At 51.3% G+C, this 26208-nt stretch overlaps 1 protein-coding gene across 8 annotated transcripts in view; it reads left to right on the forward strand.

Moving 5' to 3' along the window:
* Window positions 1-26208, forward strand: part of LOC122386865 (eye-specific diacylglycerol kinase-like) — a 180068-nt gene that overhangs the window by 45848 nt on the left and 108012 nt on the right. The window contains exon 1 of one of the 8 annotated variants that reach the window (XM_043376547.1): window positions 22992-23400. The exons of 6 other annotated variants lie outside the window; for them this stretch is intronic. In XM_043376547.1, the coding sequence (XP_043232482.1) occupies window positions 23345-23400 (56 nt within the window). In that variant the 5' untranslated portion in view covers window positions 22992-23344. Of the gene's footprint in view, window positions 1-22991; window positions 23401-26208 lie in introns of those variants that run through there. One more of the 8 variants, XM_043376557.1, reaches the window with a different exon arrangement.

A 26208-nucleotide genomic window follows, 5' to 3' on the forward strand; every position in this document is an offset into this window, starting at 1 on the left:
TTATGACGCCACATGTAAAAAGCTGCATTTTTTATTCGCTACGAGAGCCATAAATGATTAGGTGATCTTCATCCAAAGTGATGATGTAGTGTTTGTTTAGGTTGGTGTCACATCAGCCCTAACCTTCCCTGTTTGATCTTTTCTCGTTTGTAGTTGTCCCGTGCTACTCCGCGACAGGTATCCAAGCTCGTTTGTCACATTTGTCTTGGGAGTCCCTCCAGGAACGGCAGGTTTAGCATAGTTTCAGCACGATTTAGCGCGATTTTTACTTCAGTGAAAACTTCACACCCAGCAGTCATATGTGATGTGCTCGACGATGTTTGCGTCTGGTGACGTGGGTGGTGATTTCACCCGATAGCTGAGCGTGTACTCGGTAGTTTCCCACCACACATCCGGCTCCGCTGGGCAGAGACCACCAGGGATGTCGCAGGTAATCGCTGCTGTGAGCTGTGGCTGTGAGGCGCAGTAACAGCTCATGCATTTCTGCGGTCTTGAGTCTTGACCTGTGTTAGGCACATTGTCAAGTCTTGACGTTGAGTTTTGACCTGTTGATACTATAGGGGACAGTCGCCCATCATCACAGAGGTGGCAGTCCGACTAACCATAGGCGTCCTGACGCCAGTAGTGGAGTCGAGCCCCTGCCAGTACAGATCGAATGAACCACCCCTGCACCGCCGCCCACGGCGCCGCTGGCGCTGCAGCCGCCGCCGCCGTCAAAGGTAGGCATCGCTGCCCGCCGCGTGTCGGCATCTCTGTAGTGCGGCCGTCACCACCCGCCCCCGCGGCTGGTCGGAGCCTTTGCAGCTGCGGCAGCCGCCACCGCGCCGAGGCTCCTTCCATCGCCGCCGTCACCGCGTCCACCGCCCTTTGCCCTTACCTTACCGCCACTCCCCACCGCCCTTACCTCACCAGCTCTGTCACCGCACCGTCACCGCCACCGCCCTATAACATCCAACATCATCTCCACCGCTCTAACCTCCACTACCATCATTTCCACCGCCCCCCGCACCTTCCAGTGCCAACAGTCCCCCTTCCCCCCACCGCCGCTGCCGCAGATATCCGGCGCGCCGGTCGAGCAGCTCGACCGAGCTCGACCGTGCTCGACCGGCAGAACACCGACGGAAGTGACGTCATCGCTGCGTCCCGAGATTGTGTCCCCGTTGTGACCTCCATTCTGACGGCTGCAGACTGGAATAAAATTCATAACCACACAATGCTCACGACGGTCAGTTCCTTTTTGTTTCAAACATTATTGGGTTACAGTGCGTGAAATGGTTTTCCTATTGGCACAGATATGATGAGCGTTATGCTTGCCCAGTGGCACATTCTGGAGAGCGGCCAATTCCCCACTTTATCATCACGATCCCCATGGCTGGAGCGCCGTGTATCATTTTTATCTGCTCTTTGAAGAGAGTGCGGATTTTATAAGGTTATTTTATTAGCGGCTCTAAGGCGCCGTCGGATTTGGAGGATGGGTGCCGACAGGTGCCAGGTCTGGTGTGAGCGATGGAGCAGTTTTCCAGGAGTTTCTGTTGGTTTGATGTGTTCCATCTGGAGGTGGGAGGGATGAGACGCCACACGGTGGCGGCTGTGGGCGGGAACTGGTCAGTATCGTAACTGCTAGACCGTGATATCACGCCTCGTATTTTAGTGAGATGAATCCCAGCCAAGCCCATAGGCCAGTTTACTTCTGCCTGCAAATAATAGAAAATGATATTGAATTTTGAATGATCAAATAGCGCTGTGAAAAACATCAACATTTTCTGCAAATTGTCCGCATTTTAGTAGTGCATTGTGTGTAGTTCGGTAGTTATTGATGTTGTTCTCTGCCCTATAATTTTCTGTGTCCCCTGGACGTGTGCCTCCTTTGCGTTGTTAAGTGTGCACTACGCGGTGGGTCTGCCCTGTCTGACAGTCTGTCCCGTGCGGCACGATCGGAACTCGATGTAAAAACGGGCCGGCAAACACAGCCTGACCAGGTGACCGAGTTGGCCGGCCGGCTGCATGGTGACGGAGGGGAGAACCGCACAGCGTGAGGCTAGGGGTTGGGGAGAGCATGCCTGGGTGGGCTGGCATTTTATAGCGATTAATGTTTATTTCTACGCAGCGTATTTTCTAAGCCATTTTTCTACTGTGGGTGTTACCTGCGCCTGTATGATGGTGACATGTAACAAAAAGTAAAAAACCTTTTACCTATTGTTTCGTAACACATGACTTGTGTGTAATAGATTAGAACGGTTTCTCAAGTCATCGCTATGTCCTACAACTCACCAGTTCGTATTCCGGCAGCGGCTCTCCATAGAAGGCCGCTCTGCCGCCCAGTCGGCTGTCCGCCCAATGTGCCACCTTCACACCGTGCCCTAATGAATGGCCCACCGGCAGGCCTGTTTTGTTCCCAGTCCCGCCGTTCAATTACCGCCTAATTAGAGCTGGCTTCCATCCCTGTAATCTCTTCCAGTTTGCATCCCGTTTAATCAGAGCTGCCGCCGGTTAGCGCTGGCGGCCCGCGAGGGCGCAATGAGCGGCCCCTGAGGAACCTCACGCTCACTGCCGCGGCCATAAATTACGGCCACCGACCCGCTTCGCAGGCCGGCACTGCCTCGTCTGTCGTCCCCGCACCGCAAACGGGTTGGTATCGCAAATAATGGCCGCCGATTGCAGACGGGCCCGGACCGGCAAGTGGGTCAGGGATGAGCGGCTTGACCTCTGGCGCACGGGTGCTCGCGGGGGGGGGGGGCAGCCGGCAGGGACACGTAGCAAATGTACTGCCGGGACTGCGAGGGGCACTGAGGGTCTTATTAGAGGCTTATCTCGGCTATATTCGCGCGCCACGCCCTGCATATTGAGAGCTGTCTGTGTCCGGTTCCGTATATGGATATCGTGGAGCCTGGCAACGTGCCTATATTCAACATTTCTAGTCGTTGACAGAATAGGTATAGATATAATGATGGTGTTAAACTCGCACACTTCTGCGTATGAACTTCTTACTGAGTTGCTATTTAGAGGAGCAGTTGCGATGCTCATGCGCAATGTCGCACATGTCAGTTGATCATTCTTCTACCTTGACAATAACGCTAGCAAGTGACATTTTATGGGCTCTGATCAGCATTAAAGGGACCCTCCCACCTTAACATTAGATTTGAGTTGAGATAGCCAAAATGGGGTCCCTGGCTCACAATTACCGGTTTCGGCACTCACAACATCGAGAAATGCCTTAAATCGGAAATATTGAATTTCAAAATTGCAGCATTTTGATTCAGAGGGGCTAATGCATAGGAATACCCCTCTGAATGTGTGACGTCATCGCAGATATCTAACGATTTTTAAATGTTTGACTAAAACGTTTTGTAGCACGCGGTGGTATATGCTGCTTTGCGCGCAGCAAATGCCGCACTTTTAAATAAAGTCGCTAGGAACAGCGGAGATCCCAAAAAGTAAACAAAAGTAAAAGTCTAATATCTTGAAAACCGGTGAATATTTTTCGATGAAATTTGGTAGATATTGGTTTTCGCTCTTTCTGAACCGAGCGACATCACTTTCATGCCAATTCATTAACTTTTTTGGAGGTGGGAGGGTCCCTTTAAGAATGATACATCAGTTTGAAATCTTTATGTACGAGCTACAAGGACAGAGCTAATGGATGTTACATGTTAGGCCATCATGGCGTTGGTCGCTTGTTATACATTATATGGGTACACAGGTGAGCGCGGAGCACCTCACCATATCGGCGATAAAATTGAACCTCACTCTGTCCTCTAAAGAACCCTTACGGACTTACAACTTCCCCGAAACCCCCACCCCGCGCAGAGCGGCGAACCCGTACTTTCCAGCTGCACCATGCCGTGACCGAGACGGCGACATCACCTACCACAGAGCGTGTCAGGAGCTCGTCTGGTGGTCGAAACGTCAGCGAGAGGCCGTCACCGTCCCGTTATCACTCCGGAGTTGTGGTAACCACACGGTCATTTCCATTCGCAGTGCCTGGTGGATGGGTCGGTTGGAGAGGTTTGGAGTGGTAGCGCCGTGACGAGATGGGTGAAAATGGAGGAGTCGAGTGACGTGACCTGTGGAGTGCGAGAGGAGGAGTGGGGAGTGAGGGAGGAGGGCTGGGTGCTGGATCATGCGGATGTGACGAGGAATGTGGCGAGATCCCGAGAGTCACGGGGTTATGGAGACTGAGAGAAGGAACTGAGAAATGTGGACGCTGTGGATATGTCTGACCAGTGACCGCAGCTGTTGGTGCGGACGCAGCGACTCCTCGCGATCACCAGCGCATTGGTTTCGATTGTAGTCAGTCCAACTACTGGTGCAATCTGGCACACAATTCGCCGCAGCGCGGTGTTAGTGGTGAGCTCGGTTTCTGGTATAATTCGACACCACTGCGAGGTGTCGGGTGTGGCGAGGCCGGTGTCGACTGATCAGTCGCGGGTCGCTCCGCCAACCAGTGATGAGATGATGACTGAAATCCGAGCAGCGCCGTACCGAGAGCCTCCCTGCCGAGCTAGATACCCGTAATAACATTGATCTTCGCATTGCGTAACATTTTTATTCAGAAATGACGCTGGCACCTACGGCAACTGGCGGCTAACGGCGAACACCTCGACTAATTAGTATGAGGTGCCTTCATTACTTACCTGCCGCGGGCGGATTCTGACTTATAAGTAATTTAGAGTATAAATGTTTTTACGAGTGTTTCATAATCATGACTCTCTTTTCTTGCCGTAGCGATCCATTCCACCTTGCTCGACTTTGTGTCCTTAAAACCATCGAAAGATATGCAACTGACAATGGTTTTAGACGGTCAATCATTGCTCGGGGTATATCAAAGAGCTGACTGACAATCTAGCTACGGCTATGAGGTATTGCGGTCACCAGTAACTTGATACCCTGATAGCCAGTGGCAATGTCTACCTTCGAGCAGGAACGTGCAAGTCATAAAACACCATTTTAATTAATATATTTCCTTACATTATGGTAATGTGGCACACATTAAATTTATTGTGCAGAAATTGAGCAATAAACTAAGATGAACGACCTGCATTCCTTAATTTAAATGTTATGCTTCGATGATTTTCATTGCTCATTGGATTATAATCGATTTCGCAAACATTAACCGTGTTTACATAGGGTTCCCTTAATCTTCCCCTATTTGTCTCTTAAATGTCCCTTATAAAGGAATCCTCTGTCTCCTTTACCTCGCTTCACTACAAATATGGCGCATTTAAGTCATTCTAGAAGCAGTTTGCAATTGTTACTTACCTTTAGGGCTCTCCCAAATAGCTTCCAGACTAGACACTGAGGTAAAAGTGATAGCACATGAAAGCTCAAAGCAAGAAAAATCAGAAAACTATCTGGCATTTAACATACTTTAAACGGCTGAGCTATTATTCAAGAAGGTATAATCACATCCACGGCAATATCAGAACACCGCACCTGTCGAATTTCCGCCTTGACTTTCTGCCGTTTATGCGTTAATGCCACTTAAAAATCCTCAGTCGGCGCACGTGCGCTTGTCGAGTCGGGGACCACCATTCGGACGATTCGGAACTGCCGGCCAATCAGCACGCCGCTTTTGTGATGTGATAGTTTGAGAACCACTGGATATTAACCGTGTTTACATAGGGTTCCCTTAATCTTCCCCTATTTGTCTCTTAAATGTCCCTTATAAAGGAATCCTCTGTCTCCTTTACCTCGCTTCACTACAAATATGGCGCAACTAAGTCATTCTAGAAGCAGTTTGCAATTGTTACTTACCTTTAGGGCTCTCCCAAATAGCTTCCAGACTAGACACTGAGGTAAAAGTGATAGCACATGAAAGCTCAAAGCAAGAAAAATCAGAAAACTATCTGGCATTTAACATACTTTAAACGGCTGAGCTATTATTCAAGTAGGTATAATCACATCCACGGCAATATCAGAACACCGCACCTGTCGAATTTCCGCCTTGACTTTCTGCCGTTTATGCGTTAATGCCACTTAAAAATCCTCAGTCGGCGCACGTGCGCTTGTCGAGTCGGGGACCACCATTCGGACGATTCGGAACTGCCGGCCAATCAGCACGCCGCTTTTGTGATGTGATAGTTTGAGAACCACTGGATATGGTAGCGTAGCAGCTTTTGGAAAGGCGCTACGCTACCAAATCCTCCCCTATTTGTCGCTTAAAGAGGGAATTGAAGGGCAGGATAAAATTACTTCAAAATATGAATTGTTGAATTTCGAGTATTAAATAAGCCCAATTTATATTGTTTACAGCATAAACGATGCTTAGTATGCTTCTAACAACAATAGCGTCCATAGCAACGTTACACGCGAGCGCTATGATGCCTAAAATTCGATCTGAAAATAGGGGAGAAATAGGGGAAGATTAAGGGAACCCTATGTAAACACGACTATGGTAGCGTAGCAGCTTTTGGAAAGGCGCTACGCTACCAAATCCTCCCCTATTTGTCGCTTAAAGAGGGAATTGAAGGGCAGGATAAAATTACTTCAAAATATGAATTGTTGAATTTCGAGTATTAAATAAGCCCAATTTATATTGTTTACAGCATAAACGATGCTTAGTATGCTTCTAACAACAATAGCGTCCATAGCAACGTTACACGCGAGCGCTATGATGCCTAAAATTCGATCTGAAAATAGGGGAGAAATAGGGGAAGATTAAGGGAACCCTATGTAAACACGACTAATGACAACAAATGCATATCATCCAAGACAATTGAGCAATCGGCTGGCCTGCAAGCCATGACGTCAGCAGTGGGTAGGAGGCACCCCGGGGGCTCTTGGGTGGGGTGGAATGGTGCAGGGTTGGGTGCAGCATATCCTGTGGGGTTCCCGTATATGTTACAACCGAGTCGTCAGAGGCCCAAATGTCAAAAGGCTATGCGGTGACATAAGATCAGATTGTTGCCTCATGGTTTTCAGTAATCGTCCAACGTCACGCTGGCGGTTGATATTTTAAGCAGATCAATGAGGACGGAATGAAGGCTCATGCATTGATTGACGTCATAAGGCGGTGGCGTAATTACTCGTCAGACCTTCCGATGACGTCACCGGCAGCTTATGTGACTCACCGTGGTTGAGCCGTACTCTAGCAATGTGCCATTTAGTTCTTACTTCTTAGTTATGTAGGTATATTTGACGGCAACTAAGATTACATTCAGAGGCGGTGTGAATAACACCGGAACGAAACCGTTTAAGCACGAGCTAATAGCACGTGCTATCATACCTTTACACCAAATTCTTCTGAATCCATTCAAATTAAGGAAAATAAATCGTCATTATGCACACAATATACACTAACTAAACGTCTGTGGAGGTAGTTTCATTGCGCCAGTGGGTGACTTGAATTGTTCAACATTCCAATTTTCAGTTTTTTATAGGCAACTTGTTAGGCACGGGTTATCAGATATTCGTAGTTAGTTTTTCAGACGAGAGGGAACTTTTAAAGTTAGAACGTCTATTTTTTTTTCTAGCTGAATTTGATCTGATGAGCCGTTGAGTCAACCAGGACTGCTGCATTGCCGAACGCAGCCCGATGCCGGCGACACCTATATCAGTCAGTAGTTCGTCGGACGGTCGCCTGGGATCGTATCGAGCCGACCAGTGCAACGGATCGGTGACCGGAGAAGGAGGGACAGGGAAAAGTTGGCAAGCCTTTGTCCTTTACCGATAGTTGTACAGTAACAATGCGCTCTATGTCATTTCTATTGATTCAGGTCCCAAGGCATTGCTGTTGTATTCATTAGAAATGTAGTCTCACTCTGTCGTCCCCGCGATGGCCTCCAGCGGATTCGTCTCCCTCCGAGCCCAACGGATACGACCGTCCTCATTTTCACACCGGAACTATCGTCACGCGTGCAAAAAGCCCAGCCCGACTCCCCCACCAGCTTGGGGGCTTGTCCGACTGTGGTTTCCGAGACATTCAAATGAGCCCCCGTCTGACCTTGGTCGCTACTGACCCACTAAAGGACCCTTCTCTGAAGTCTGCCGGAGATGATTCAGCGTGTAACCTTGACCTGAGCGACCCAGTGAGGGTGTCTGTCGGTATATGGTGCGGGACAGGATACTGTGGTGACAATCCCCCGACCCCCCTGCGGCGGGGCCCGTCCGTATATGGTGCGGCTATCTGTTGTGTCCTGGGAGAACATGATGAATCTGAGCGGTTTCAGGATTCCCCTGTCGAGCGATAATATCGGCAGGAATATTCCGATGAGTCGTCCGACCACTGAGTGAACTCCACTCATAGTGGTGATGAAACAGCGTGGTTTGTCCTGTGTGACCAGTTGAATCCATTCCATTCGATAACGTCCCTTAGCCAGCACTGGAGCGGTGCAGTCAATGATCGTCTGATTTGCTGACGAGGCCCGCAGCAGGTCCGGGACCCTCTGATTGCCGGACGAACGTCTCCTCGCGACGGTCTGTCGTCAGCTGATTGGTGGGGAGGTCCTCTGTGCCACGGACAGCTGATTGAGCTGGAGGAGCTCTCAGCTCGCCACGCTAAAAACGGCTTCTGTAGGTGCGGTTTGTAGGTACCGGCGTAAAAGTAAAGTAACTAGACACGTCAGGCATGGATATGACGATTTTGGTGGCTATATGATGCCAAGCCATATTACATTAAGCATTTAAAGTCAGTGGGTCATCGCATAATTAGCGATAAGCTCATTTTGCTTCCTCATCTACTAAACGATTCGATAATGAATCGCCTACTGAACGATTTGTTCTCGCTTATGACCTCTTATTCACGGGTTTGTACCTACCCCATTTCACTGTGTAGCCACCTCTAGGTATCTCGGCACGCTTGCCAGTCTTACATCGAACCAACAGTACCTACTTATCCACTCTTGCCCGGCCTTACACTGAATCAATAACACTGGGCCACTCGGGCGTGCTATATTTAACTGGTTCCGGTTCAGTGGGCACGTTTATCACTATCGGTCGAGGTGGCCCGTGTCAAGTGCACTACATCCGTGTGCCACGGGCATCAACATAGGTGACCAATGACCTTAAATAGCCGGCTGACTGTGGCGGCAAATGGCGGCTTTTTGTGTGCAGGATAGTCGGGCCCATAACACATTGTCTAACTCTACGCTAATGGAATCGGACGGAATGCGCTATTGTTGTTGTGGCAGTTGTCAGCTATGTTGGTATGCCTCGACCGTTGTTGAGAAAAGAATGGACGGCGTGGGAGAAAATCGAGGTAGAATAACTCTGAGATCGATATGCTAACAATTTACATAAACGAATAGAGGAACCGATCGGGGACAACTGAGAGCCGAAATTAGGAGACGGAACTGAGGCTCTGTTTGACAGAGAAGGCGTATATAGTCATGAGATACAATTAGTCTACCAGATACGGATCCGGCGGTGTTACTGGAAGATGAATGGGACGGAGGCAGGCGGAATCCCCACAATACGATCTCCGAAATGAGTCGCATCCGGGGACGTAAATGTCACGGTTATTAGTGTGAGAAGTCCGGCAGCTGCTGCCTTGGGTTCCTTCCACTACCCTCCGCCGCTGCTGTCGTCTATATCTGAATTAAACCATCCACCCGCTACATATCTGTCCCTCTCTCTGTCTGTTTTCCTGTGTCCGGTGACTGTTTTTCGCTGTCCTCTGTGTCGTGTCGGCTGTAGACTGGTCACTTATCACCGTCTGAGTACGGAAAACTGAGTGTCTCCCGGTCTGCCTAGCTGTGTGGGAGGGTGCATGGCCACCGGACCGACTCCAGAGATGGATGGCCCCGCTCCGAGACGGCGCCCCGCTGGCAGAATGGAGAGACGTGCCCGTCAGACGGCCGCTGTGTCACTGACCGACTCAGCCGGGTCTGACCAACTCAGCCGGGACGCGACCAGAGCCCTGTGACGGAGACCCAGACCTCCTTGTGGCGGCGCATTTAGATAGCCGCCGGCTGGCCGGCCCTGGTCAACTGCAACACTTGTCTCAACTTTGTCCGCCTTTATGGTATGCTTCCTTGAAACTTTAGAAGTTTTATCAACTGCTGAACTCAGATGACCGTGACAATGGTTTGGGGTTCGGCTTATGGGGTATTTTATCAAATATTGAAACACTCAATCCCACTTCAATGTGTTGACATATTCTCAAGTTTGACCACTTCTTTGGCTGGTGGCCAGAATCTTTTGGACGTCAATAGATAACCAGAACCGCCCAGCGGATTGGTTTTATAACCAACGAGCAGCATCGTTTGTGTTTATTATGTTTGTAGATTAAAGTTACACACAGCTGCAGCCATATGGCTTGCATGTCTGCTGCTATCTTGCCACTCGTGGTACAGCCACAGTCACGAACTGTTGCTGATAATGAACAGACCACCACACTTTGTTCAACTTAGAGTCGTCAAGGGTGCAAACGGAGCATTGAGTGCTGTGTCGTGATCACGAGCTACAACGGTCGGACACGTGCAGTTGGCTACTGCACTGCTCTGGTATGAACAGAGCGTGACATCGTGTTTTTGAAACGGTCATGACTGGATCCCGAGTTTATTGCTCTTCATTCAGTTTTGTGAATTTGAGTGAACAGTTGGTTGACCAAAACATACCAACCGACTCAACTCAATGACATTAGCAAATGGCTGCACGAATATTTTTCACTTCTTGCAACAATTATCCCATCTGAAATGCTATTTTCTATCGATCGAAATCTTTTCAGCATCACCCTTCCAATCCCGAGGTAAGAATTCCGGCGTCCTCTGGGCGGCTGTGGCACCATTTGTCGGCGGCGATTGGTGCTGTCCCAGATCGTTAGTGACAGGGACAGACGCGTGCGCTCGTTTGGTGCGGGCGTGTCTCGACTGGTGATTGGTGCCCGCCGTGTGACCTCGTGAACGGCTGGAGCTCCGCCGAGAAAAGGGGAGACAAGATGATTTTTTCTCACACCAAAGCCCTGTTTTACATCTTTGCTGTACCTAATGTAAGGCGATTTTATTTTCCTATATCGCGCTGCCATGATATACCTATGAGGAGGCATTGCCCGGAAATTAATATAAAATCACGATGTTTTAATTAATTTGCTCTTGACCACTGCTTTTCAACTGTGAATGGCCGGCAATATGTAATCTGAAAGCATGTCTCCCCTACCGTGACTTCTAGCAATTGTTCAAACATATCAATTACGATCATACCTTTGACGTGAATCCAATCTACGATGCTTCCCATCCATTATAACTACATTTTCATTATATTTCTAACATTATTGTGCTGATCTTTTCCTTTGCATGTGCCTGTGACGCCAATTTTCGGTCAGAATTACGCGTAATCAAAGGTGCCTAGATATGCGTCCATTGATTTTCCTTAGTTGCGTCCACGAAGATACCCATAATCCCTGTGCCTTATCAGACGGGCCGCCCATTCAGCTTAGTCAATACCAATGCCTCGTGCTGATGTGATAACGCATCCTCTGCGTATCCGTGCCATACACCGACACACACATATGACGTCACCGCTGGCGGGCCGGTGACGTCACCAGCTCTGGCCGGTGACGTCACGTGTGCCGGCTGCTGCCGGCCGGGTGCCGGCCCAGTCGCTGAGTGGAACGGTGGACGGTGGCAGCGCGGTGAATGGCCGCGGTCTGGCGCTCGGTGACCAGACGGCTCAGACAATTCAACGGTCTGCACATCAGAGCGGCTCACCGACCAGTTCGAGCTCAGTGAGTTCGTGACGGATTTCCGTGACGAGCCGTGGCGCTGCGTGACGTGATGTGATGTGACGTTCCGTGACGATGTTTGAGGGTTTGTGATGTTCGTGACGCCGGGACCCGCTTCCATGACGTTGTGATGTCTGCAAGACGCTGCGATCACGAACCGCTGCTTCCGGCGTGACGCCCCGCGCATCCGTTACGGTTCGTGACACGTTCTGTCCGTTTCGTGACGTGTGCCGTCTGGGGTCACGGGCCACAACAGATAGTACAGGGATTGGGGGAGAAAAGGAAACGTATTGTGTACGAAAACAGCATATACGGACGGAGTAACGTATATTTATGTCAGCTTTCCCGTGCATCAGCGCCTGCTTTTCAAAAGTTCCTGAACGACTTGCATACAGTTGGTGTGGATTGCAATGCTTAAGTCCTTTAATACCATGTTTTCACTAACTACAATAATTGCTCGAATTTTCCATCAATGTCCGGTTCCTGGCCATTATTTGTCCCCAATTTTGTAAAGGTATTAATGATATAAGAGCATTTATGGTCTACGTTATGTATGCCTCATTGGCTATGGCTTACTTGTCGATCAAGTTGTTCTGACCATGTAGCTTATTGCGAGGCATTTGTAGTTACAAAAATCGTAAGGTGTTTTAGCTAGTCTATTTCTCAGTTGCCGCACTCTTGTTTCAATTGGTCTGCTGAAAAATATTCGAAGCATACTTAACCTCATAAAAACACCTCTCAAGTGACACACAGGCGCCGACGTCCCGAGTGGCCGTTTCTGTCAATAGATGTCGCTAGTGGTCGACGCCTGAAGGCATGCTGTGCCGCATAGCTCAGCCTGGCCGATGCCTTTGCTTTGAGCGCGGAGCCGAGCGCGCATCGCTGCCGGACCAATTTACTGGTTGTAGCTGCGGCTCATCACGTAGATAAGATGACAATCATACGTTACATGATGGCTTGATGGCGGTTTTGAGAACGCATGTATTGAGCGGCTGTAAAGTGACGTTAACTCAACCATGCATTCCTAGTAAATGTCGGTGCCCACTGTTTTCATCTTTGGAAAATTACTAACGTTTTTTCATATCTTTGAAGCATTTTCAAATTATTCATTTTCATTTTTCCTCATTATGATTTATAAGTGATCTTTTCAGACTGACGAGTCACTAATTTCTATCTTTCCTTGGCATTTAGAGACCGTAATTATTTTCAAAGGGTTGACGTTGGCGAATATTATTCCAGTATTTGTCAGGTATCGTCTCCATTATTCCTCTGAATTTCCGGCAGAACCTTGAGTGTTAGTACGGTCTTCTGGCGTCTCCGTGCGGCACCTGTCGTGCATCCTGCGCCACCCGTCCCCGCCGCGCCGGCATTGCCCGACACCTGTTACACGTCATATTGATCCGAGTGCCGACACCCGGCACCACCAGCTACATGGACGCTCGTTATCATGTCAGCGGGATGGCACACTATAACCCTATCTAGCGGCTTTTTTTGGCTCGTTATAAAAATAATGATAGGAGACTAGAACATTTTGTGTAGGAAATGACGTGGGTACTCATCAATGGTGTCATGCGTGGTCAGATTACTCAGCAGCTAACTACAACATAATATTTTTAAATTAAATATCTAAACAGTTTTATGGAACCCTTCTCCTAAACATTTCCTTTCAATAACGATTCGGGCGAGAATCCCTTTATCACTGAGACGGCACGTGGGAGCTTTACATCAACACTCGCCTGAATGAAAGCGCTACTGGCGGCGGCTTGGGAAGCGCTGGGAATGGAGGGCCAGGAGGTGAGCCGTTTCGTGATGACGGCGGTGCTGGGAGGCCTGACGGTTTTGTCGGTGGCGCTGACGATGGTGGTGACTGGTGGTTGTGCGTGCTGAACAGAGGACACTGACTGTCACAGCAGTAATTTTGGAGACGCTGACACTTTCTTCAGCGCAGTGGGACGATGCCGTATTCTGCGCTGGCGATGAGCTGAATAGTGACAGCAATACCCTCGGCGGCTGCGCTTTCGGCGCCTCCCGGTCTGAAATAAGGTCTCTGCGAGGCCGTGAAACGACCCATCGCCGGTCGGACTCGGCCGCTCGCTCCATTCGGTCTGTGACAGATAATTGGGTGGCGGACGGCTTCGCGGCGGGCCGTAATCAGCCGGGCTGACGGTGACCTCTGACCGCCGGCGCCTCCTCCGACCGACCGGGTGACCGCTCTCCCCCGCCTCCGCGCCTCTGCCCAGCTGCTCCTCTCCTCTCCCCCAGCTGACTGTCACTCCTATCCTTCGACAGTTCCCCGCCGGTCTTGTTATTCATCTGTTGGTCGATATCGTTCGTCATTCCCAATGTGAGAAACTGCCAGTCTCGGTAATATGCTTCTGTCTCATTTAAATATTAAATGCAAAATAGATGCATTGATTAATAGGTCCTACTAATTAATTCAGAGATGATGTGTCGGTGCGCGCGGGCTGATTACCCGACGAAAACAGTCTACAATAGACCGCGGTCTGTTTGTATCTGAGCCTGATTGGATACTGGCTCATAGCTGCGTCAAGAGACAAACTAACGATGACAGCATTTAGCACTGAAGTCAGACACTTCGAACGCTCACCAATGGCGTTCGTATGTGAATCGCTCCATCTCCAGTGCCATTAGCCCGCACCGCCACCAAAATCGTCTCGGATAATGGCCAATGGTCTGAGATATGAGCCATTGGCCTTTCCAGCGTCGCTCGATAATGAATAGCGCAATATGCCGCCAGTAAAACTTTTCTGCCGGCGACAAATTTCCTTCATAAATAAGAGTCATTCCGGTGGACGGAAGGCGATCACGGCTGGCTGGCAAGAGGCACTATCTCGCCGCGGCACCCACGTAATAGAGCTCATCAGCGCCCTCCGCCCGCCACGGTGAGCTCTGCTGGACGTTTGTTGAAATGATGGAGATAAACGGGCACTCCCAGCCAGCGCAAATTAGCCCAGCGACTTAAACTCAGCTGTGGGATACATGGATTGGTTATTTTGTGTGAGACGAGAACTTAACGCTCTAGTGCCGAGCCCAGCAAATTAAACAAGATATCGCACGGTTGGTGTGCATTTATGCTCACGACACACCGCCGACTATTTATTACACAGACCGAGCAGTAACGTATCTATGTTGTGAAAATATTGTGTTTTGCGGTAAGAATTTCGATACGATACTCATGAAGTCATTTGTCTGCGTCTGTCATGTGGAAAGTGCCGGTAATCGTCGCCCGGTTCCCGGTGTTACACTAGACCCGCCTGAGGTGACGGCGCCGCGGTGGTCTGTGGAGGGCGGCGCGGGGTCGGGCCGGGTCGTGACCCCGCTGACCTCACCTCACCTGGCGGTGACCCCGTGTCAGGGAGGCGTCAGATGACGCGGCTGGCCTGACGGACAATGGAGAACATGTATTGGCACACTGACACAGTGCTGCCCGTCTATCGCCGATGACGGAAAGGGCGGAGAATCTTTGGTGTGACATCTAAGATAAACACTGAATGATTCAAGGTGTATTTTATACTCTTGCTTTTTGCGCAGCTTCCACTGTTCCTACACCACGCTTTCTTTCCAGTTGCGGTTGCAAATTCATTACTTCGCTGCCTGGGCGTCCTTTGGGCTTTCACTTTCCTGCTGGCCTTTATTTTGCTTATTTTACCCGAGACTGAATTGTTGGACAACCGGGAGTGGTATTTTTGGCGGGACGACCCACACGGCCTTAAATATGGATTTTCGCGCGGACACAATCCTCTCGCCACCAAGGACGGAGGTTCTGAGAAAATTGTGGAGCACAACAGTGAAGCGACATCATTTTGTGTAATATTATTACAAACATAGCATCACTAATCCCTCCACTTTTATTTACGTGCATAAGTCAACCTATTAAAAACGACCCCGGACGTTTTTTACCCACTACACCGTATGGTTCGGTACCTATGTAGACTTTCAATACAGTGAACCGACCGGACGATTTATGGCTGCGGCGTGTGCTGGTGGTTGCTGGTTTCATTGGGGCAGTGTCCGGCCGGTCCCCGGCCTGTCGTGAACATCTGTTGTTGCAAGACCGTGTCCGTAATATTGGTCGAAATTGGACGGAAAGGCCTACTGCTCTGCTGAAAACTGTGACCACGCTGTGAATTAAATACTGGAGCAAATTTTGTCAAGGGTGCAGGGTTTTTCTGGGCGCTTGAGATAATATACAATGGCTTTCGTGTTGGCCTCGTGGCTTCGTGAATTTATGCGTGACAATAACGACGCTCATGACTTACGAAACCGACCGAGGAATCCTCTCAAGAAGAGTTGAGCAGAATAGCCTGATGGAGTGCTCGTAATACTCTGATACGAGCCAGCTAGAGAGCCTTTGTTCACATAGACCCTCCTTGCTTAGCATGGCATGCAAGCACCATAAAAGCAAGTTGAATTTTGTAGCATGTTCAGGCCCATTGCGAGAAATCCCGCGTTACCAGCACGACATCTACAAAGTAGTAGTTCGGTGATCTGCCACCAGGGTCTGGCGAAGGCTCCTAGCTAAGTTGGTGAAGTAGTGGTGCACTGGTGTGCATAGCAGACATTTTCATTGTTGACTTGTAGCTGGATCTTTGTGCAAGATTGATGCATTTATTCACTAACATGCATTTGGTTGCAACAATACTCGTCCTCTCAACCTCACGACAGGAACGGATTTGTTTGCAGTGTAATCGTGCTAGTTATTATTCATCCTATGAGTATTTGTCTCATCAAGGGCCGTTGGCTGCATTTTCACCTTGGACTGTGAGATTGTGACGCTCTTGTTTTTGTTTGGGGTGTAATTTCTGTGGCGTACTGTTTTTGTGAGGAAGAGTGCACGGTCGGTCACGCACAACCGGCTGACCCGGCTGTCCGCCTCGCGGGGACCGGGATATCGAGGGGGCGTGGCTAATGGAAGGGCGTGGTTGGGTGGGTGGAGCGGACGTGCAACAGGTCGATAAAGAATCCGCTCATGGAGGAAATCTGAAATCGATCCTACGAGGAACAGGTTACTGTCCCACAGTGCGAGGCGTAGGGACACTAACGTTAAAGCTGTAAACATTTTGAGGCGACCGCGACATATTATCACCATCCTTATGTGGGCGTGGCCCATCTGATGTGACGTGTATGGGGGCGGGGCTGAAGCGGCAGGGGGCGGCGGTGACGCGATGGGGGGGGGGGGTGGTCACAAGTCAGACATTGTTTGCAGATAATCACAGCCGGCATGCTATCGGTACGGCCGCAGCGGGCGGCGCCTGGTGGTGTGGTGTGCTCAGTTCGATACCGACTGCGCGCCGCGCGCTGCGACAGAGCCGTGCTGCAGGTCCGTTACGTCAGCTGACGTTTTACGTGACGTGACGTGACGTGATCTAACGTGGGACGTGGGACATACTTTCATTGAGCTGTGGTGTGTGTTCTGGGGGAGGTGATGTGGCGTCACAGCGCGGTATTATAGGGCGGAACGAGTGACGTTTAGTGATGTGGTGACGAAAAGCAGCCTGCTTGGTGAGACAACCCAGACAGATCCTGAACTTGCAATCGCGTTCGCTTCCAATTTGAAAGGTTGCATGAGCGCGTCTTACTTTCGATTTGCGCATGAGTAGAGCGCCATTAATTTCTGACCTCTGTATCATATCTTACATTATGCTGTATTGGTTATGGCTACGTTTTTTTTTCCGGCTCGTTTATGTAAGCCCTTATTTTAAGTTACTTTTTGAACTTGGTCTTGATAATTGTGATCCATATTTATGAGTATTGCGCTTATATAAAACCACACCCGAATTAAGGCCGCGCCCTGGTTGCTGGGGTGACTTTCTGGCCAGCCCGGCTGATCCCGCTTCATTCCATTACCGGTGGTGCTTCCCGCTGAGATACGGACCGAGTTGTGCCGGCGCCGTCCGAGGGCCGGCGGCGTTGTTTTCGCAGTGGAGGTGTCCCGAGGGGGTCCTCCTGAGGCGGCCGTCCCAAAGACCGCGGCGCCCCCGGGCCGCACATCAGCGCGCGGTTTACCGCGGTGATGGACGAGACAATCGTGTCCTGACTGCTCCGAGACTGTTGCTGAACGCGGTGTGTGGAATCCAAGGAAAAGGGATTAAACAAACCCGGCAGAGATGTTTCAGAAGTGGGTACGAAATTGTTCTGAGAAAATAAAACGCTGGAGCAAACTGTTGCACTAGTCTTCTTTTGAACATGATGATCTAGCTGAGACAATATTATCTGTGCGTCACAAGTACCTAACTAGTTTCTTTATTAGTTATTAGTTAATTAGTTTCTTTATGTCTTTCCTCGCACATCCCGTCTTTTAAACCGTATCAAGTTTCTACCACGATTACTTTTAAGTACTGCCAGTTTCAAGCTCGTTGCTACGGGCAGCGCTATATCCAATGAGCCGCGCGTCTCTAAGCCTCCTCAACCTCTCTGGAAGCACTTCCGCGTGTGCCGATGACTCTCCTCGGGCCCATCACTAATCTCTGGTCGGCGATGAGTTCCGGTTCGGTCACTCCTCAAAACCCGAGATACCGCCCGCTTCCGAAACAGCCTCCGATCGAAGTCTTACCCACTAGAGCAGCTCGTCAGGAGGTCCTAATGGCAGGCCGTTCAGTTAGGTCTGATCCAGGGCTCAGAGACGGCGTTAACTGGCTTAGAGCTGGTTGAAGCTAACTGCCGTGTTTGCCAGCAATAGATCATGGGCTGGCGTTGTGCAATGATGTGAGATATTGGGGACTTAAGATGACACAAATGTGTTGAGTTTGTGAGTTTTTCGATGACTTAACCGGGTATACCTTCGGTTGCAATGGATAAGTCTAGATGTTTGCTATTGGTTATAGCAAAATGAGCCTGTTGAATTGTAGGAGCATTGAGGCAATCTGTGCTGATTTGCAAATTACTCCTTTGAGAAATGTACTCGACGTTCAAGGGTGGCATTTGCATTTGCTTGTAATTCAGCTGTCCCAGCTGGGTGATGCTTAAACAGTTGACCTCAAACTCACCAATCGCTGCAGCTAGTCAACTTGTAATACCAGAGCTACAATGTGCATTGTGCATTTTATTTAATAACGGTTGATTCAGCTCAGCTCGGTACACGCCCCACAATGCACTCCGTGCCCGCTGCACCTGTGTCGGTGTCGCCAATAACCCGCGACTGGATATTGATCCACGAAGGTCTGAATTGGCCGGTGTTCAGCCGTCACTGTCAGCGCTGACAGAGCCCAGATTAATACCTACACCGGGGACGGACCTACCTGGCGACCTGTTACCCTGCTGCCGGGTGACCCTGGCCTGGTGCTATTGGGTACCCTAGGGCGATTTTCTACGAACATATTGATGCCCTCCATGGACTTACAGTACAGCTCATGCTTTCCAAGAATAGTCAGCATTTCTTGGATACAGTCCACATCGCATGCCGTCGCCATGGCGTCTCACCATTAGTAAATTACACTTTGCGAAATTCGTGCTTCACTTACATTGCACAAATTGCAAATGCCGACGTTTTATTCCGATGAGCAGTACGGCCACCACCCATTTCCTGCGGGCGTTCACCATTAGCCCATGGCACACCAGCGAGCATTATCGGTCTTGTTGCTGGTCGCTGTGACGGGCCACTCCCAGTCACCCTCTCTCAATCACGGGCTGGAGAGCGCCCCCGGCGCCATGTCAGGTCCGGTTTTGTCCACGTGCTCGCTGGGTCGGCAGCGGCCTTTACTGGCTCACCGAACTGCGAGACTCATATCGGTCCGGAGAGCCAGCGAACCGGATCACCGCCTCGGGCCGCGCGCTGTGAACGATCAGGGTCAAATATTGGCACGGACGAGCGGGATGGGTGGAGGAGAGAGGCGTGAAAAGGGACAGAGGATGAGACGTGGGACGAGACGGGATTCAGACGGGACGGAACGGTCAGAGAATGAAGTGAGGCGGGGTGGATAACACGACTGAGAGGCTGTCATCCGTTTGAGCTCCTATCAGCACCCCTTCTCGATCCGTTTCGGCTCTGTGTCTATTCTGGCCAGTTCCTGGACCAAAATATCGGTTCCGATGCGGTTTTCCTGTGCGGTTACCCGCCGGCCGTGTGCCGCCCATAGCTCGCTCGTAAATTCCCGCTAACTGCCGCGCTCTCCAGGGCGTTTGGAGTCGCCGCGGGGCACGACTTGGATACACATTGGCTGTTTGAAGAGGGCCACATCCTGGCTCGCGGCCGCATGTTTACCGTAGGGCCCGGTCGCCATATTTTGTCGTAATTTCTCTCACACCGGCTTTGTGGCGCGTGATCCGGGATCCGGGGGTTCCGGCTCCCGGGATGGCGGTGAGGTCCGAACGAGGTCTGACCGAACTGGGCTCCCCCATTTGATGGGGTTACCGGTTATCGGCCTCGGCACACATGACCGACGTTGTTACGGTACATCGGCTTCACTATCAGCCGGGGATTTGCTGTGGTGACCCATGCATATTGCACGGGTTATGTGGTGCCAAAATCTCCATGCAATCTCCGTAATTTCCCCTGGCTCGGTACGCGTACTTTTTATTCATAGCCATACGGGTTACTCTTGGTTAAAGTGTCCTGATGTTCCCTTAGGTCTGCATACAATTTCTCTATTTTCTCTGTCAGCCTTTAAAAATTCAAGAACAAAGTAAAAAGTTCACAGCAAATGAAATTGTTCTGATCACCTGGACCAGTCGAAATTCTCACATGAACGTCATGCACGTCCCAGCTGACGCTAACATCACGGACCGGTGACGGGTGACGTCAGCACCACATGGTGCTCGCCGACATCAGAGCTTTATTGACAGCCCAGGAGCGCCTGTTGAACTGTCGTCTCCTGTGTGCCAATGACAGCACCAATCACGCCGTCGTGTCACGATAGGCGACCCTGAATGAGCCGGCATATATGAAATGTACAAACAGCTTCACCGGCTGCTGACGGCGAATTTCGCCCCCGGAGTCCGGACTGAGCGGTCTCACATCTGCTGAGCCGCTGTTTCGTCCATGCTCAGCACGCCTTCTCGTTGACGGTCGTTCTAACAAAGCGTTCTGCTGCAGCGGACAGAGCTCCGAGGAGGGAGGCTGGCGCAGACGGCAGCGGAAATGTCTCCCGGGACCTTTTGTCTTCAGCTCGACAGTGAGCCGGCAGAACTTAGATGAGTTGAGGTGTGGGCGCTCGGGCTTGCTTTCCGTTGACATTTCTGGCTTTGATGTCAGTTGATTCATCTGAGAAATATCAAAAGCCACTATTCCTGCTATACTGATAGGCCCAAGGCTACCTTTTACTTATTGATAAATTGTCGGGCAAAACGCTTAGGCACGCTTGATTATAGTCGCCGCCATTTGGCTCTGACACTTTTAAGACGAAGTGGCTTTCACGTTTTCGCAACCTTTTCCCCATTATGGCTGACGTAAAAGCCCCACTGATTGATACAAAATAATTCCGCTTCACACGTTTACTGTGTTGTCATAATAGCGGAACAGCGAACCATTTAGCGCAATTTAGTCGCTGTCCTCTATCCTTTCCCTGGATGGCGCTAGCGCTGTGTCATCTTTTTAGGCCGTGTTTTACGATTAGCGGTAACGGTATGAGCCGGGCTTTATCCTTCCCTGACGTCAGCTGTCAGGCCGGAATTCATTATTATGCCATTTTTATGCGGCCACATATCAGCCCATCGCGTTTAATTTCCGTCCGATCCGTAAACAATGGAGCCGGAACGAGGAAGAAGGAAGACGACGCTCCCTGGCGGCCCGGCGGCACTGCGGGGGTGTCCTTTTAGCGGCGGCGACCGAGCTTTGGTCTCACGTCGGCAGCAATATCGGCGGCCGCTCAGCCCGCGAACATCAACAGTATACCGCCCCGGCCCGGGGCTCTGCCGTGTCCGTCCCAGCCCCTGCCTCGCCCGGCGGCCCGGCGCGGTGACCGCCCGGGCCGAGCCGCGGCGGCTCCTCGGGGCGGCTGCAGCTCCGCCGCGCTGACAGAGCCCGCTGCACGGTTGTCGCTGAGGCGCCGTGTCTGGCGCCCGGGGCGGCGCGGCGGTGAGCAGCGGCGGCCGGCGCGAGACTCCTCTCACTTTCACTCCCACCAGCACTCGTTCGGCGCCTCCGATGGGCCGCGGTGGGCTGGGGAGCGGCCAAAACGAGCCAGCCCAGCCTTTGTCACCTGCCCGGCGCGCTGGAACCTCTGCGACTTTTTACGGCCGTACGGTGATCGCTCTTGTGAGCTTTGCGCTCTATTCAGTTTGATCTCCCTCACTCTCTCCACTCTATCTAGTATCTTGCGCTCTCTCCCTCTCTCTCTCTTCGCTCTCGCTCTCGCTCTTCTCTTTTCCCATGTATTATATCTATCCCTCGATCTTTCTATCTCGGGCCTGCGTTCGACGTTCCCTCCCTCCCGAGTCCCGAGCCACTGATTTCATCTCGCCGTTCCAATTCTACAGCCTTACCTCGTCTTCTCCTCTCCACCCCGCCCCTCTCCCCTACTCCGCCGCTCTACCCATACCTCCCAGCTTCGAATTCCCATCACCCCCGCACCACCACCCTCTCTCTCTCCGTTTCCTCATCGCTCCTCCACTCTCTCCCAGGCTCTCCCGCTCTCCCACCCCAGCGCCCGGCCGGCTGACTCAGTGCCCTCCTCTCCCTCTCCCTCCCCTCCCCTCCCCTCTCCGTGCCGTGCCGCTGAGCCGCCCGTTGAGCGGACTCTTAGTACCGGGTCACGGTGGCCTTGGGTACACTCCAGTGCGCGTGCATCTCCCGCGTGTGACGTGATGCTGCATTGACGGGGCTCGACTCGGCCGAGTTAGGATGATGGAACTGCGTTGGAAAACGACCAGAGCTCTAGATAGGAGATCTCGGAGGAAGGAGATGAAGAGAGAGATTGAACCAGTTAGAAGTTTGATGTGTCGTATGATGAACCGGTTGTAGCTCCGCTCTGTTGGGTTCTGAGTCGACTCGAGCGCTCCGAGATGGCGGATGTCAAGCTGTTTGGCAGCCTTCCGGTGTGCACACAGAGTCTGAGTAACCCGGACTTCTGAAAACCGGCCAACTTGGACACCCCGCTGACACCAAATGGCACTCGGTGACCCGCCGATCGATGGGTGTGTCCGCCCCCACCTCGACCCGACCTCGGCGCCCGGCGGCGCGGCGGCCCGTGTCGTCACGCCGAGTCCACGGGGGTCACACTGCAGTGCAGACAGACGGCGGCCGGTACTGCAGGCCCACCCGGGGTCCGTCGGGCTCCGACCCCGCGCTCTGAGCCGGTCGGCGCGCGGCCGGCACTCCGCTCCGCTCGGCGGGCCGGCCAGGTGCCTGCCGACGGCGGCTCAGTGCGCCGTCGGCCGCCGCCGTGCCGGACGTGCCCGGCGCGGCGTGCTCGGCCGTGCTCGGTCGTGCTGGGCGCTGCGCGGCGCGGATCTGTGGAACAGTGCCAACGGCTCCGCGCGGACGCGGGCGGTGCGCCGAGTCTCGCAGCGCGCGGGAGTGCGGCAGTGCGCGGAGAGTGTGATTTCTGCCACACTGCGCGGATTATGTGAACGGGAGAGACTCTCCCTGCAGCGCTGTGCTCCGCCGTCTTCTTCCGTGCTCGGCTGTGTTCTGTGCTCCACCGCGTGAACCCACCGGCCGCCAAGCTGGATGGGCGCCGGGGCGCGGTGGCCGGGCCGCCACGAGGCGCCCGGCCCCGCCAGAAAGCCATGCGCCGCCAGTCGAGCGGCTCAGTAAAGCCGTGCTGTGTGCCGGCAGCGTGCCTGTGAGTCTCACCGAGCTGCGTGCTCTTTGTGCACCTGGGGAGCTCCCCTCCCCTCCCCTCTCCCCTCACCACGCGCGCTCACCCCTACCTTTCTGCATCCTCCTGTGACTGCGGGAACTCGCCCACGCGCCGTCCGTCATCTGACGGATATTTCCGACCGTCTGTCTGTCTGTCAGCCCGTCTGTCAGCCCGTCTGTCAGCCCGTCTGTCAGTCTGTCTGTCAGTCTGTAAGCCTGTCTGTCAGTCGGTTTATCGGTCCTGAGAGTCAGTGTGCCAATCTGTCAGTCTCAGTCTTCCCGTCTGTCAGTCTGTCCGTAAGATAAATGCGTATGACCGGCCATTGACAGTAAGCCTTACTGCGGTTGAATAATCCGGATTTTTTTTCACAGCGATTGTTAACTTGGGCAATGTGCTTGCTGGCTGATCGAGGCTGAACAGCTCAAAATATCCATCAATTAAACTAAACAACTAGAACCAAATTTCGTCTGAAACTCAATCTCATGTGGGTCGGGAGACAACTGACTTCGTTTTCGTGCAAGACGTGTTTAGGGATTACAGTGTTTAAAGGTTTCTTGATCCACTGACTGGACGAGTCACATTGTTACGTAATTTCTGGATTTATCTTGCGTCGCTTTTATCTGTTATGTGTGCTATGCAGTAAACATAGTTATTAGCTTGACGTATGCAGATTTTTCCGGCAAGCCAGTAGAAAAATAACACGAAAATCAATTCATCGTAGTTGTGAGCTTGTAATAAAACGTCCTATTTTTAGTCTACTGTTTTATGTTGTAACACAAAATTTGCCCCTAACCCAAAATCTACTTCTTTATAGAAGCCGCCGATCCCTTATGTTAATGGCCTCTACGGCTCATTTCTTTCAATCGCTTCGGTTCAATGAAATTGTTTGGGTGCCAGGAACGGTTTTCGTACCGGATGACAGTGGTTAGATACGGTTATGTGCAGTTGGATAAAGCTCAGACCGCCGATCAAATAACCGTGCCTGGGTCTGATCGGAACCATCGATCAGCGAAGTCAATGATGGGAACCATACTACTATAACGTCCCAATTGACTTGGAGCTCTGGAACAGACTTACAATACATTTGTTCTTTGTGGGCCTAATTTCGATCAAATGATGCCAAAAATCAACGCATCTTGTTTAACAAGACCAATGTCGTGTAACCAAAGGAACAAACTGACAAACTTTGAAATGTATCTGCTTTGGTGGTTATGCATGCTTTTTTTCTTCCAAATTTTGTCACCTGTTGCATTATTCGTAGGAACATCAACCCAACCATAGACCTCTATATCCACGTACGACCTGCTCAAACCCAGTGTCCGTTATATTTGAGACCAATTTGTCTTCCACGCTGAGCGGTGTTGGGGTTTTTGCCTCGATCGCCTTTTGGCACCGGCCTCCAATAATCCCCTGTAATTTCACCTGCTCTCTACCATCAGTGCTGGCAGTCTGTCGATAAAAACTGAACGGTGAATCGGGCCGTGATCGGCGTCAGCTCGATCGCACCTACCCGCAGTTGCCGGACTGTATTCTGTTTTTCCTGACGTGCAAAATTACGAGCAGGATCACAATGAGGGTGTGTGCATGTGCAATTGCAACCTGCCATGAGGTTGGCAGGTAGCAGATTCAGCTAGATTTTTGTAGGGCAGCTTTGTTCGATGGAGAAGTAAATAATCAGCTAAGCAAAATCGACTATGGTTGAGCTACTTTCAAGTAAATTCACATAATATCGCAGCCATTCGTAGTGGTCTCCTTGCTTGTGTCCCGCATATCTCGCATACCCCGTTATTCGGATTTAGACGCCTTTTTCTAAATGTATATTACGCAGGAAGTGTTTCACTTTTTCATTTTATTGAAGAGAGGAACTTTCGCCTCTCAAGAATAACATTGTGTAGCAACGAAGGTGATGAACTCTGAAAAGCAAACGCACTAAAGCGGTAAATGCTAAGAACACGACGTGACTTGAGCGGAAACTCCAAGCGTGAAGTGTTTTGAACCAACAAAACAAGCAAGGAAACTCAATAACACGATGAACTTAACCGCCCAATCCTGAATTCAGTGAACGCGAGAAAACCCGTAACAATAGCAAGGAAGAGTTAAAACATATCCAGACGCTTACAGTGAAGCCATGGTGACAAGTTGAAAAGTTAACTAACATGCATTCCAAATTATCGTCATCTTTGTGTTACCTGAATAGGATGGATATGTGTTATCACATTTACTTGCGAGGAATTAGCCGACATGACCTTGGCCCTGATCCAAATCTTAACTGGTCGAATGGAACTTCCAGGAGCTAAGAGTGGAGCTAATTTCAGTCAGCACAACGCCGTCTCGCTATTCCGTGCGTTTCTATCCGTCTCTAAGACACCGCTCATCGGCACTGCCCGATCCCTGCTAGTGGATATCGAGCACGTGGATATCCACGTGGATATCGAGTTTCACGGACGCTGCCAGCCGCTGCCAGCGCATTTCGCGAGCTGACGTCACAAATTGTGGTAGTGTTGGAGCTATGAGATTGTTGATGTCTCCGTGGAAACCGCATTTGCAACGTGTGCTGGCAGCGTGCTGGCAGCGTGCCGTGAAACACCACCCCGCTCCGGTCAGCCGGTCTGAGGTAGTGTTCCACTCCCAGCTGTTGGACGACCTTGTGGGTATATGTGCGGTCCACCCCCACGGGCCGCCGCCAGCGCCGCCTGGCGTCAGCCGGCCGGCAGCGCGGCGCGCGGCGTAAGGTTCCTCTCCACACACGCCTGCAAACACGCGGTTTGATCAGTGGCGGCGAGCGAGCCG

The sequence above is a fragment of the Amphibalanus amphitrite genome, unplaced genomic scaffold (assembly GCF_019059575.1).
Source record: "Amphibalanus amphitrite isolate SeventyFive unplaced genomic scaffold, NRLGWU_Aamphi_draft 000016F_arrow, whole genome shotgun sequence".
NCBI lineage: Eukaryota > Metazoa > Arthropoda > Thecostraca > Balanomorpha > Balanidae > Amphibalanus > Amphibalanus amphitrite.